Source organism: Bos grunniens, chromosome 1 (genome assembly GCF_055505025.1).
Source record: "Bos grunniens cultivar Pamir isolate PY7600 chromosome 1, Bosgru_T2T1.0, whole genome shotgun sequence".
Classification (NCBI taxonomy): Eukaryota; Metazoa; Chordata; class Mammalia; order Artiodactyla; family Bovidae; genus Bos; species Bos grunniens.
The window spans coordinates 114,288,829-114,303,185 of NC_141165.1; the positions used below are offsets into that span (position 1 = coordinate 114,288,829).

General features: G+C 40.2%; 2 protein-coding genes across 10 annotated transcripts in view; one reads left to right on the forward strand and one right to left on the reverse strand.

Annotated features, from left to right (window-relative positions):
* The window catches only part of DCBLD2 (discoidin, CUB and LCCL domain containing 2), an 84,203-nt gene extending 72,616 nt beyond the window's left edge, over positions 1-11,587 (forward strand). For all 3 annotated transcript variants that reach the window (XM_086410593.1, XM_086410604.1, XM_086410612.1), the window contains 4 exons: positions 986-1,079; positions 4,935-4,984; positions 7,039-7,176; positions 7,837-11,587. In XM_086410593.1, the coding sequence (XP_086266719.1) occupies positions 986-1,079; positions 4,935-4,984; positions 7,039-7,176; positions 7,837-8,306 (752 nt within the window). In that variant the 3' untranslated portion in view covers positions 8,307-11,587. The remainder of the gene's footprint in view (positions 1-985; positions 1,080-4,934; positions 4,985-7,038; positions 7,177-7,836) is intronic.
* The window catches only part of ST3GAL6 (ST3 beta-galactoside alpha-2,3-sialyltransferase 6), an 87,541-nt gene continuing 83,197 nt past the window's right edge, over positions 10,014-14,357 (reverse strand). For all 7 annotated transcript variants that reach the window (XM_086410640.1, XM_086410648.1, XM_086410619.1 and 4 more), the window contains 2 exons: positions 12,222-13,344; positions 10,014-11,379 (listed from right to left, as the gene is read on the reverse strand). In XM_086410640.1, the coding sequence (XP_086266766.1) occupies positions 13,258-13,344 (87 nt within the window). In that variant the 3' untranslated portion in view covers positions 10,014-11,379; positions 12,222-13,257. The remainder of the gene's footprint in view (positions 11,380-12,221; positions 13,345-14,357) is intronic.

A 14,357-nucleotide genomic window follows, 5' to 3' on the forward strand; every position in this document is an offset into this window, starting at 1 on the left:
AGAATAATTCTGCATAGAGAATTGTCAAGTAACACCTTTTTATAAATTTTGCCCCAAAATGCCAATCAGAATGATCTCAATAGGCATTGAGACCCTCTTCAGCAATTAGTTGTTCTTTTAAATATTTGCCAACTTGATAAGCAAACATAGCATCTTATTCTTGTCTGAGTTCTACTTCTCTGATTACTAGTGAGGTGAACATGTTTAATGCTCCCCTTTTTTTTTTTTCGCTTGTTCAATAAGTTTATTATTGTCTTTATCTGAAAAATTTTGATAGCAAATTGAGGTTTGGTTTATTAACTCTTGGCAGCCTGTTCCTGAACTTGAAGGAAGCTGATCTTTCTTCTGAGCAAATGACATTTTGGGACAGTTCCACCTCACCTCTTCTTTTTAACTTCTTTCTTAGGCTTCTTCTCATATGCTAGATTTTCTCGTATTACAGCATGAGCTTTCTTATACATCTCCTCCATCATGTCTGTAGTTATGTTGTTCTTTATGTACTGAGAGAATTGTTTCTTGTAAGAATCCTCATATTCTTCAATCAGGTAACGCATGTAATCTGCAGCATTGTGCTCCACGATATGCTTTCAGTGTACCTCGCATTGAATTCTTTGCTTCTTAATGCATTGCTTTATTATCTCTACTGACCTTCCTGTTTATTTTTTACTGTAAACTCTGTAATAGATTAACTATTATTAACCTCTTATCACATATGCAGAAAATATTTCCTGGTTTATCATTTGTCTTTTAATCTGTCTTGGTGTTTTAAAAACATAGAATGGTGGAGCAAATAATGCAACAAATTTCCATGTATCTGTGAAATCTCTACAGTTACCACTTGTGCCCACTCTCATGACATAAATTATGGGGTTGTTTTTTTTTTGAGCTAGAAAAACTTTGAATGATGATACGGTTAATCTTTACTCTTCTCCTTAATGATTCTTTCTTTGGTGTTAATGTGTTTTTGTCTGCTGCTGTTTTTCAGATGTAGCCTTGGCCGCGGTCCTTGTCCCTGTGTTAGTCATGGTGCTCACCACTCTCATTCTCATACTAGTGTGTGCTTGGCATTGGAGAAACAGGTCAGTGCAAAACCAGTTCACCTGACTGGTCCTAGAGGGGATGTTTCCAAATATGAAATAGAACTAAATATAGAAGATGAACCCTTTTGAGAGGAAGAGTTAAGGTGGTCATTAAAATAAAAATATGTACATTTCTCCTTTATTCTCGTAAAAAATGAGTAAGTTCAATCCCGTAAAAAGTTATTGAGTACCTTTATTATATCAAACTTTGTGTTACACACTGGGTTACACACAGTAGTAAGGTATAACAGACACTGAGTAACATTTACTGAGAGAATGAAACACATTCTTATCTCCAGATCGTCTGGCAGATTGACCACTGTACTTTGGCTTGAGGAGTTGTACGTGAAGTGCAGAGGAACACAGATGCAAGAACTTTGAGAGTTACCTGAAACCTTCTTTCCAGAAAAGAGTAATACTCATATTTGACAAGTTTTCCCTTAAAGGAGGAGTTGATTTTAGCTAGATAGAGGAAGAGAGAATGGCCCAGACTGAGGGCATGGCTTGGGAGAAGGCACAGAGATGTGGAATGTAGGCAGAATAGTGAGTTGTCTCACAGGGGCTTGGCATGGGGGAGCACTGGGAGACTCATAGAAATGAAGCCTGGGTCTGGACCAGGAAGGCTTTCTGTAGATGGGGAAGACATTGACCAGTGTTCAGCGGGCAGGTGATACTCTCAGATGACTGTAGGTAAATGGTGGCAGCAGTTGGTGAGGGTGGATTGAAGAGACAAGAGACTAGAAAAGAGAGAGATGAGTTAGGAATCTACTAAGGCCAGGCAAGAACATAACACATCAGTTCTAGGACAGGGGGCAGACATGAGGGGGAGAGTTTGCCAGTGGTGTCAGTGGGGGGCTTGATGGGCTGCTTGCCAGAGGAGGAGGAGGATCTAGGATTCACTCCAGTTTCTGGCTTGTGCAGTTAGACCAGTAGGGATAACATAGCAGCGGGGACAGCTTTGGTGGCTTAACAGGTTTGGAGGGAGTTCATTTGTTTAGCCATTAAATATTTGCGCTCTGACTCTGTACCAAATATTTGAGCCATCTGGTGGGAATCCTCTCGTGAGCCCCAAAGTCTGTCCAGTGGGAGAGAATACATTGCAGATAACCATCCACCATGGAACCTGCTTGTCACAGGGCCGAGCTCTCAGGGCAGATAGGAATCACAAGATTGGAGATAAAACAGTAGTCCGTGTTCAACAAGTCACTGGGTTTATTACACGTAATTAGCACAGAACTCAGGTTGGGCAGAGTAGGGAAAGTGGGGTAACGAACCACTCCAAGGAGCAGTCTGGAAGGAGGCGTCTTGGCACCAGCAGCAGCGGTCTCTGGTCCAACTGCAGGCCTTGGCCCCAGCAGGGCCATAGGCAACGTCCATGTGCATGGGGTCAGGGCCTCCAGCCAAGAGCCTTCAGGTCACTCAGCTCAGTGGTCTCCTCTTATGGAGTAACTGTTACCCAGGGGAGGAGTCCTGATTCCTTTGGTCTCTCTGTCTGTTCCTGTGCTGTACATGGCCCATCAAACTTCTGATCTAAAGTAATGTTCTCAGTTTACCATGCTAAGACACTGGCAACCCTACAGCAGACGTTTCAAAACAACTCTTAGGAAAGCTCACCTTGGCCACTGGGACTCCCATTTTGAACTAGGTAGCAAGTCGTACAGGCTTCCCTGGTAGCTCAGTTGGTAAAGAATCTGCCTGTAATGCAGGAGATCTGGGTTCAATTCCTAGATCGGGAAGATCCCCTGGAGGAGGGAATGGCAAGTCACTCCAGTATGCTTGCCTGGAGAATACCATGGACAGAGGAGCCTGCTGGGCTACAGTCCATGCAGTCGCAAAGAGCTGGATATAGCTGAGCAAATAACACACACACACACACACATCATACATCATAAATAGCTTAAATCCCATAAGTTTCACACAAGAGGAGTAGGAATCATAACACAAAAGAAATCCCATCAAAACAGGACTGACTACAGTGTGTTCCATGGGAGGAAGGACCCTGTCTGCAGGACTGACAGCTTAGCATGGCGGGGGAGGGTGAGGAGGGGAAGGAGGGAACAGGGCTGTTGGAGAGTCCAAGAAGGGAAGTTTATGCTGCTCTCCAGCAATAGTGGTGATGAGAACATCAATGGCAAATCTTTATACAAAATCAAATGAAATGCTGACTTTACACATTATTCTAAACGCCTTACATGTTTAACTCATTTAACCAGTTTGTAAAGCAGGTATTGTTACAGATCCCATTTACAGAAAAGGAAAGTGAGACTGACAGGGCACAAGTAACCTGCCGAGGTCACCTGGTCAGCACATGGCAGGGTGGGGATTTGGTCCAGGCCTCTGACAATCAGCTGATCAGGTCTAATCATCTACGGTTAAAGCCCCGGGCCGGGGGGTGAGGAATGATGAGCAGAACTGTTTGAGAGCCCCGAGACAAGTCCTGGGATGAGTTTGGGATGGTGTCTAGAGGACTCTGTGGGTATTCAGACTCCACAGAGAGGTAGATGGAACACGATCCTGTTCAGGACAGAAGGTCTGAGCTGCAGAATTAAGGTTACTTTTAAGAACTTAGTGAATGAAATTGCAGACAACTGGCTTTGTGACAAGGAGCAAAGAGGAACTGCCATTAAGGGGCTTATGGAAGGTAGCCAGGAGAAAAGTAATAATAAAAACAGCTGCCACTTACTGACTCCCTGACCCATGCCGGGCACTGTTGTAAGTACTTTACATGTCATGAATAAACAACCTGAAGCTTTTTCATTTGAGATCAAGAATATGCCATCCTATTTTATAGTACAACCATTGGACAGCTTCAGCACCTATCTTCTTATCCACAAATTTTACACTTTACTTCCTTGAAATAATGAAGTATTATATTTTAAATACAGCCATACTTTTAAGTGAGGAAGCTCTTAGTATCAATAATAAAAACACAGTCTTATACTGGAGAAGAATGTGTCCAAGTAGGAAAGGCGCATACCTTGGGCTTTTGAGGAAGCCTCATTTGTGATCATGAGCAAATCACATAACCCTCTGGAGCTCATTTATAACGATGCAACAGCTTCTTTCTCTTTAGCTTGCAGAGCATTATTTTAATTAGATTTACATTCTTGAACCAGAAAATGTCCTTTCATGTGCTTGATATTTTTCTCTGTAGATAGCAGTTCTTAATGCTAGGGAGGGATGGAAGTTTCCCCAGGGAAAGATGTTCTGAATTCTGAGGAGTGGGCTAAGGAGAACCTTCTCCACAGCCCGCATGGTCCTCAGCTCTCTCCCTGTTAGTGATGGTGTGGCTTGTCCTGGGCAGGGTAGAGGAATCAGGTCTACGCAGTTAAGGGTATGTGTGACACTTTAAACTTCTCAGGGGCAAAGGACCGTAGGGAAAAAACAGTAAGTTGAGAAAATAATAACAATGGAGAAGAAAATGTAAGGGTTTTGTTATTCTTGTTGTCCTGTGAACTTGATGAATCAACAGATTTGTGAAATTTGTATTTGAAACCAAAATAAACCTAACATGTCAGGGTTGGGTCTCTGGTTTGATTCAGCTTTTTTATCTACAGAATCAGTCTTAAAAAAAAAAAAAAAACACAACTCTTTATCCGTTTTGAGTGGGAAAGAGTTGGTTAACAAAATAACTCTGTCAGCAGATAGTTGCTTAATATTTATTGAGAGTCCAGAATTCAACCATGGCAACTTTGAAAGTCAAATGAAAAAGAGGTCTCCCCCGGGTAGATCAGCAAGTAGCAGTGTGTACTCTTGACTAATTATTAACTTTTGAGTGTTTATCTTACTGTTTCAGAGCTTTCTTACTAGTGAGTTCACTCTATTTGCGCTTTTTTTTTTCCTGTATTTTTCCAGAAAGAAAAAAACTAAAGGCACCTATGACTTACCGTACTGGGACCGGGCAGGTAATTTACAGCTTCATATCTCTTCATGGGTGGAGGAGCCTGGTAGGCTGCAGTCCATGAGTCGGACACGACTGAGCGACTTCACTTTCACTTTTCACTTTCATGCATTGGAGAAGGAAATGGCAGCCCACTCCAGTGTTCTTGCCTGAAGAGTCCCAGGGACGGGAGAGCCTGATGGGCTGCTGTCTATGGGGTCGCACAGAGTCGGACACGACTGAAGCGACTTAGCAGCAGCAGCAGCAGCAGCAGCAGCAGCAGCAGAGGGAAGCCCTGCCCTGTAGGGGGCAACAGTAGAAGAGGAAAGCCATTTTCAGGCCCACATGAACTTCCCGGCACTGTTAGAAAAATGGCATTCCTCTTCTGTTCTGATTTTTTTCTTTTCTGTAAAAATCTCCTGTAGTCGCTGAGTAATGAAATGGAATTTCGTTATAAGAATTTCTCATAACACACGCTTTGCTCTTTTCCTTCTGGAAACGTGTCTGATTTGCCTCCATGTACGTCTCTGTCTTGAGACCAGCTTTCTGCATGGTATACGTGAACGCTAGGCAAGAGGTGGGAGACTGCAGTTCTGGTGACAGCGTGGCTCACTCTGCTGTGGCTGTTTGTCCCAGTGGAGCTAGTCTGCCATCTCTGCCATGAGTTGTCGTTCCTTCTGATTCCTACTGTGTGTGGCAGGTGGCAGCTTGCTGCAGGTCACAGCAGGGCCCTTCTGCGGGTCTCCCTCTTCCCCAGCCTCACTGGAATGACTGTTCGGAGCCCAGGGAGTTCACTGTGACTAGGGCAGAAAAGAGCAGTGGTGGGGTCAGATCCTGTGCCGCTTCCCCCCACCCCCCGCCCAGGGTTAATCTTAGAATTCTTTGAACTTATTACTGTATTAAAAACCACTGCTGTAACAACTGTCTGGCTGCACTGTAACAGCAGTGGTTTGCTTCAGTTTGCTTTTGATAGAGATTTGTACCGTGTTCTGCTTTGCATTGGATAGTCTATCAAAGCAGAAAATAAGCTTGAACAACTTAAGGAACTAGAAAAAGAAGAACAAACTAAACCCAGAGCTACTGGGAAGAAGTAAATAATAAAATGAGAGAAAATAGAGAATAGGGGAAAAACAGAAAATGGCAAGTATTGGCAAGGATGTGAAGAAATTGGAACCATTGTGCACTGTTGATGGGAATGTAAAAAGGTACAGCTTCTTTGGAAAGTAGGTGTGTTTTTTTTGGTCAGTTCCTCAAAGAGTTAAAAATACAATTACTGTATGATCCAGCAGTTCCACTTCTAGGTGTATACCCAAAAGAATTGAAAACAGAGTCTTGAATAAATGTGTCTACTTCCATGTTCATAGCAGTATTAAATAGTTAAAACATGGAAGCAACCCAAGTATCGATCCACTAGTATATGGATAAGCAAAATGCAGTATACACATAAAACGGAATGTTAAGCCTTAAAAAAGGAAATTCTGTACTATATACTACAATGTGGATGAACCTTGAGGACTTTATGCTAAGTGAAATAAGCCAGTCACAAAAAGAAAAATAACATATGACTCCGTTTATACAAGGTACTACTTATATATAGTATTCTAAAGACAAAGTAGAGTGCTGGTTTCCGGGGACTGAGGGGAAGAGAGAATCAGAAATTACGGTTTCATGGATGTGAAACCTCAGTTTCACAAGACGGAGATAGCTGGAGTGAGGGTTGCCCAACAATGTAAACATATGTAGTATCACTGAGCTGCTTAATTAGTGGTTCAGAAAGTTCCCTGGTGCCTAGTGGTCAGGATTCCAGGCTTTTCCTACTACTGGATTCAATCCCTGGTCAGGAAACTGAGATCCTGGAAGCCGTGTGGGTGCAGCCAAAAAAAAAAAAGGGTAAGATAGAAAATGTTATGTGTATTTTACCACATTTTTTAAAAAAAATTCTTGATCATCAAGGCTCATTTTATAGATCTTTGTTACAGAAATGGCTTAAATGCAGCAGAATTTCTCCCTTCGTATACTGTTACATTTCAAACATAGCTTTCTCTTTAATGGTCTCTCTTGCTTATGATCACCATGAAGGTTGGTGGAAAGGAATGAAGCAGTTTCTTCCCGCCAAATCAGTGGAGCACGAGGAAACCCCAGTTCGCTACAGCAGTAGCGAGGTGAACCACCTGAGTCCAAGAGAGGTCCCCACCATGCTGCAGGCGGACTCCGCAGGTAATCACAGCACAGCCCGGGCTCGAGGGCACACCGCTGAGCTTGCTGCAAAGTGCTTGGGTATTCACAGTATCCTTTATCTTTTCCACGTGTAGGAGATGAGGTAGTTTCCAAATGTAGAACCACTTTTTAAAAAAGACCTCAAGAGAGTCACTTCTGTGTCTCAGATGTTCTATCCATAAAATCAGGGTATTCATTTCTTAAAAACTTTGGGTATTTTGTCTGCTTATGTGGAATTTCATTTGGTTTTATTGGGAGTTTGGGGGTATTAAAAGGAGAGCAGGAAAAAGACACAGTGGCCTCAGTATTTATCCTGTTAACCCAGTGTATATTATAAACATGTCCTAATATTTGAAAAAGAAAAACATGAAATTATTTTTCAAGACCAATACAGTAATGGACTATTTATTTTCGAATGAAATAGTTATCTGTAAATCTGAAGAACACATACACTCTTTATGCAGAATTCCATGAATGAAGCTTTCTGGCACATTGACATACTACCTTGAGATAACATCTTTTTTAATTTTGAAGTTGATTCTTGCAGGAAAATCCATCCGTCTCCATGATAGCACAGGTGCCATAAAGATGTGTGTGTTTTCAGGGTAAGCCTGTGGCATTAATGAGAGAACTCTTCTGTTTGTGTTTTGCGACACCCAGAGTATGCGCAGCCACTTGTGGGAGGAATTGTGGGCCCCCTCCATCAGAGGTCTACCTTTAAACCAGAAGAAGGAAAAGAAGCAGGGTATGCTGACCTCGATCCCTACAGCTCCCCAATGCAAGAAGTTTACCACGCCTACGCAGAACCACTGCCAGTGACCGGGCCTGAGTACGCAACACCAATCGTCATGGACATGTCTGGGCACCCCTCAGCTGCAGCTGGCCTGCCCTCAACTTCCACTTTCAAAGCTGCAGGGAACCAACCACCCCCCTCAGTGGGAACATACAACACTCTCCTCTCCAGGACCGACAGCTGCTCCTCGGCGCAGGCCCAGTATGATACCCCGAAAGGTGGGAAGCCGGGCCCAAGCGCCCCGGACGAACTGGTGTACCAGGTGCCGCAGAGCACGCAGGAGGTGTCAGAAGCAGGGAGGGAGGGTGAATGTGACATTTTTAAAGAAGTCCTTTGAAGGTGATGCTGCTTTTTACAAAGCGTCATTTTAAAGCACATGGCCTTTTTTGTTGTTGTTGTATTAGTGGTAGAACGTATTACATATCTGTCACGGATGTGGTTGAGGGGAAGTGTGATGACCGAGGTACAAAAAACTACTAATCTTACCATCTTGCTTTAAAAGGGTTACTGTGGCACAGTTACTGCTTGCCTATGAAATTTCAAACATCTTGTTTGTTACTACTGTAAAACACTATTTTATACAGAAAAGGCTCCCTACTATGCACTTCAAAGAAATTTAAAATCACTGAGTATTTATTACTGATGCTGCAGGTACATTGATGAACTCGAGATGGCTCTGTAAGCCTTTTTGGCAATAACGCATGGTACTGTTCTTAAAATGTCTAATGGCTTGAAATTCAGCAATTTGTGAAAGGTGGGTACTATTGTGATTTCTTCCTCTTCTATTCCTGTATTGCTTTCTGAATTTAAAAAATATATATTGATATAATCATGGTTTTGATTGCAGCATTATATATTTAACCATCTTTTCCTTAGGAAGAGCTGTAGCTGGGAAACTGACCTGTAGAGAGCAGAGTGATTTTTCACTTTCTGACACTCTAATGAACGTAAACATTTCATAGTACATGACCTGGTCTCATCCCTGGCTTGTTCCACCTGGGGCCCTTGGGGCCTGCCCCATTCTCATGTTATAAATGCCTGAGTGTTTTCAGTGCGTGATGCTTGCTCTATCAATCTCATTAATTTAGATCCCCTAGTGTCTTCATGTGGAAACAGGAACTGTATAAATTAAAAAAGCTATAAAGGAGATCCTCTGCTCCAGACTTTATTTGCAATGGGATTCTTCCTAGGAGAGTGTGAAAAGTTAAGGACTTGTAAACGTGAACACTGTAAACAATACCCACTTAATATTTCTCAACGTGAAAGGCAAAATTATTCCTCAGGAATCGTATAAATTACCTCCCCTCCACAAAAGTAACCAAATTGTTTTGGTTTTATATACAGACTCTTTGAATCTCAAGGTATTTATTATTTTTAGTGAAATAAATAAATATTTTCCCACAGTAGGAAATGCAAACCCAGCATGTATTTTTTGGCTCTGTGTGATTATGCCATCTATGTGGTCGGGGGTGTGAGTAGTCTCGTGTATCACAGGGAACAGAGGGAACAAATGTTTTAGCATCCTAGCAAAGGAAAATTCCTATCTTGTTTTTGATACCTCTGGGCAACTTCGGTCACCCAGAAGTAGTCTAAATGACTGAAATAGAAATCATCTGCAGTTTACTAGCCTTAGTGTAGAAACCATCTTTAGAAGTCTTCAGATTGGTAAGATGATATGAGAAGCTAACCATATAATTAAAATATATCAATTTTACATCCCCTAGTTTATAGTTAATATTGAAATGTACTTCCCCAGCAGGTTCTAGTCTTTTCTTTTAGCCTGTACCGCCAGATGATGGCAGAATTTGCTAAATTTAACCAACTATGTACAGTGTTCATTTGCTTGCTTCCATGAGTCTCAGTATTGTAAAACGTTGAACCAAAACAGAACTGCCAAGTTCTACAGCCTCCCTGCGTTCTAGTTGTATGATTTTGTTGGTCTTATTTTCAGTTGCTTTTCCTTTTTCCAACAGACTTTTGAGGCATAATTTTATTCACTGAAAAACCAATACACATTGTGTTTCAAAATATTTGAAACAAAAAGCACAGATGTTGAACTTTTATTAAAACAGGTATGAATGTGTAAAGCACATAGTCATCCCCCTCCAGGTGGGAAGAGAGTAAACCAATTGCTTTATTTTTTTATTCATCTTTAGTATACAAAAATCTACTTTCTAAAATCATATGCCTATTTGAAGCTTTAAGAGAAATGAGTTCAGTAACTATTTCTTTTTTCCAAAGATGCTTGCTATTTTTAATTGTGCGTACCTGATTGTTTTCCCATAGAACTTTTTTTTTTGAGAAGCAAATGTTTTCTTAAATAATGCATGTTTTAAGACTTGATTCATATGTTGCCACTGTGCTGTCCCTGAACTACCAATAATTTTTATAAAATATCTAGTTTTTAACTACTATTATATATTTTACTTTCCAATTGAGCTGAGCCTGATACAAAAGGTTGTTCTGGTTTGTACTTTTTAATTCGTTTTCATATTAGAATTTTTTTTTAACATTACTATGTCTGATATATATACAGCTTTGGAGACAATCAAGTAACAACTGAAAATGTGACGGTAACCATTTTTTTACAAAATTGCCTTTTTATTCTTTGCTTGAAACATGTAAAAAAAAAAAAAGTCACTGTGACTTACTGGGTTAAATTTTTTCCTGTTAATGCAGTTATAAAAATAGAATCAGACAGTGGTACAGGAAATGTGGCCCTTAAGGTTTCATAAAATTACACTGACTTCGCTGTTACTTGATCTTAGGAACCAGCACAGTTAAAGGTAAGATATTGTGAATGCTGATTTATATTGTATTAAAAGCTGTAAATCTAAATAGATCCTATTGTGTATGCAGGGTCTAGCCCAATTATTTAAGTTCACGTTTCGCTATTTGCACTTTGCATTGAACAATGGGTTTATTTGCTGTTGAAATGGTTCGAGTAGAAGATTTATACAGTAATTGAAAATATGTTATGTATACATTTGCCCTTCTCCCTCCCATCCACAAGAGGGAGCAGAAAATGAGCTTATTTAAATATACATGTGGCCATAATTCTGTGGAATGTAATAAAGCTTGAACCTCTTTCCCTGGGCTCCAAATTGTTACCTGGAGAGCAAGAGGGTTATGGGAAAACACCATGTCAGATAATAGGATTAGAAAGAACAACTAGATTAGGTGGGACAATAAAAGCTTTTCAACCCTCTTAAGAGAAGTCAGTGAAGTTCTGTTTATTTAAAGAAAAAAATTACCTACTGGCTTTGCCTTTTGGTTCTGAACTTGAAATCCCTAAACTGCAATATCTAAGTAAGAGTTGGATATTTTTAGGTCAACTGTGGCACCAGTTCTCATATAATCCAACTTGTAACTAGTTTCTTCTTCTCATCTCCTCCTCTTCTTTTTTGGCACTGGGAAAGGTAGAAACAAAACATATATTGAAATACGTATTGGAAATAAAAATGGCTTTGAGTGTCAGTGATATTCTCCCAGAATGTACTTTTCTTACCTCGGCATGTACTGTAGTCACTCAATATTTGTATATGTTGCTAGAATTTGATTGTATAAATAGTGAGATTTTAATGTGTTCATGTGTTTTTAATAAATTGTATATATGTGTCTTGTTCCTTTTTTTTTTTTCTTAAACCTTGAGGTTTGTAACAATTCTCGTACTATACAAAATACCAGATTCCTCAATTTTAAGATCAGCCAGAAATATTATGGCCAGTGTTATAGTATTCACAGTAACATTTGAAAATGCCACCATTAGTGTTTGACTTTTTTCTGTAGCCAGCACCATCCTTTCTGAAGCCAGACGCAGCATCCACAGTCTAGCTGTGGCCCCTGGCTGTGTGGTATGAGGGGATGATCAGCTATGCCTTTTCCACCTGAGTTATCAGAAGGATCAAATGAGAGGTATGTGTGAACATACGCTGGGATTAACAGCACAGAGTCCATATTCAACATGTAGGTCTGAGTTCAACCAGCTACTAGTTTTCTCCCCCAACACCACTTTCAAGTATGTCATTTATTCCTGTTTCTGACCTAATATTTATACACCCTCTTTAGGGAGGCAGGTTGTCAGTGATAATTATCACTGTCTCCCAGTGATACCAATTCTTTCTACACATACCTCTTCTGACAGCTTTTGATTCTAGCCATGTAACTTCTACTGCTCTCTTCACCCACTGTCCTCCTCCCTTCCCATAACCATTGATTATAGTCATTCAAGTGAAAAGGGAGACTGGCTCACCACTTTAGTCCAACTGGCTTGTCTGCATCCCACAAGTCTTTTCTGGTGCACCCTAGGTAAGCTTTCCATTTGAAGATGTGACTGAATCATGTGGACAGCTGGTTTTGCTATGAAAGTGCCACTGAAATCCAGAAACAGCTTGACTCTTCTAAAGGTTTACTCGTTCTTGTCTTCTTTGTTTCTTGTCTTGTCTTTTTTACTTTACTTCAAATAAGCTTCGAAAATGTAATGAATGAATAAGCCAGGCAAAAAATACTGCTTACAAATTTTCTCCTTCTTGAGCTTGCCTACTTCAGCTTCTTTGTATAAACTTTATTTCTTTAAAATAATGAAGTCACCAGGCTTTAAGAACTGCAGTCTTTGGTTATTTACTTATCCAGAGTTTCATGTTTATCTTGTTTCTTTTGACTTAGAAAAAAAAATCTTCATTCTACCAAACTACTGATCATAATCATTGTTTACTTAACTGCAGGAGAAAAATGCTTAATTCAGCCAGTATGATCTTAGATTTCCATAACCATCCACGCTTCAGGTCTGGTTTAAGACTCCAGTCCGGTTCCTCAGATATAACTAAAAGGAACTAGAGTTATACACTTGAAGTGGGTCCAGTACACTACATCAAGGCACTGCTGCACACCAGTTCCCTACCAATTTACAGTAGCCAGATGAACCTCGCAAAATGTCCTGTTACATTCAAAATTTGTTGTAGGAAACTAACCCCCCTTATTTACTAGGAAGTCAACGTCCCTTCAGAAGTCTAAGATGAACTAACTATAGTTAAAAACACCTCAGAAAACTAGCTTATTTTTAAACAAGGCAATGAAAAGTTCACTTTCCCTGATATCTTAACATCTTGGTTTCCATAAATTAAATATATTCACAGAAATTAAGCTGGTGGTTATGAATCACCAGGCAGCAACAGACTTAATACACATAATTTCTTGACAAGTACATCCAACATATTTAAAAATAAACTAAAAATTGCAGTATAAAAATAAAACTAATACTGTTAGCATTATCTTCTGCGTCTGTAGGGTTACTCTTGGGTCAAGTCGGTTACAAAGTTTTTTTCTATAATGTCCTTCAGAAAGAGCTGCTCCGCAGTCACATTGTGATATTCATTCTAAAGAAGAAAAACGAAAGTCACCGTCTATCCCAATCTGAAGATATTAACAGTGGCAGCAATGGAATATGCTATATAAAAAAAACTCAAGTAACAAGTGACATGGACTTGAACTTTTGTTGTCTATTGTTTTTCATTGCTCATTCTTTTGCCAGAGCCTTCCCTAAAAGCCCACTCTTTCCACTTAAACCATCACTTAAGAGGCTCCCTCACATCATCTTCTGGTCTGCTGAAGTGAAGTCACTCAGTCGTGTCCGACTCTTTGTGACCCCATGGACTGTAGCCCACCAGGCTCCTCCGTCCTTGGGATTCTCCAGGCAAGAATACTGGAGTGGATTGCCACTTCCTTCTCCAGGGAATCTTCCCGACCCAGGGATAGAACCCAGGTCTCCCACGTTGCAGGCAGACGCTTTAACCTCTGAGCTAGTAAAGAACCCAACCCTGGTCTACTGAATTATGGTGTAAATCTAGAAACCAAATTGACAAGATCTAACCTGAATAATTCCACGTATTCAGCTTACATAGTATTTAGGGATGAGGATTTAAGGGGATTGGTTTCATTTCATGGGATATATCCATATACTTAACAATAAATCATTTATTGTTCAATGTTAAAATGTACATGTCATATTTAACTGCTATCTCTTGTGCCACTAATCTAAGTTATTAGGAAAATAGGAAATTCGTTCCTATTCACAGTAAAAATTTAAGGATCAAATCTACCATTATTAATCCCTATTCAAGAGAAAAATGATCTAGTATAAAAGTTTACTACTTTTCTGACCATGATGATTCATTCATGAGGTTAAAAAGTTATAGACCTTCCCATCTACTTAACTGAAAAACTGCATAAAAATAATTAGCATGATCATGGCCATGCTTTTAGGTGAATTTGTCATATCTCAAACAACAGATTTCTGTCTTTTCAAACCGTGCATCAAATACAGCATCTAAGGTAAGGCTTGGTCCCTATGTCGGTTTGATGAGATTCTTCCAAGGGTCTGAGGCCAACA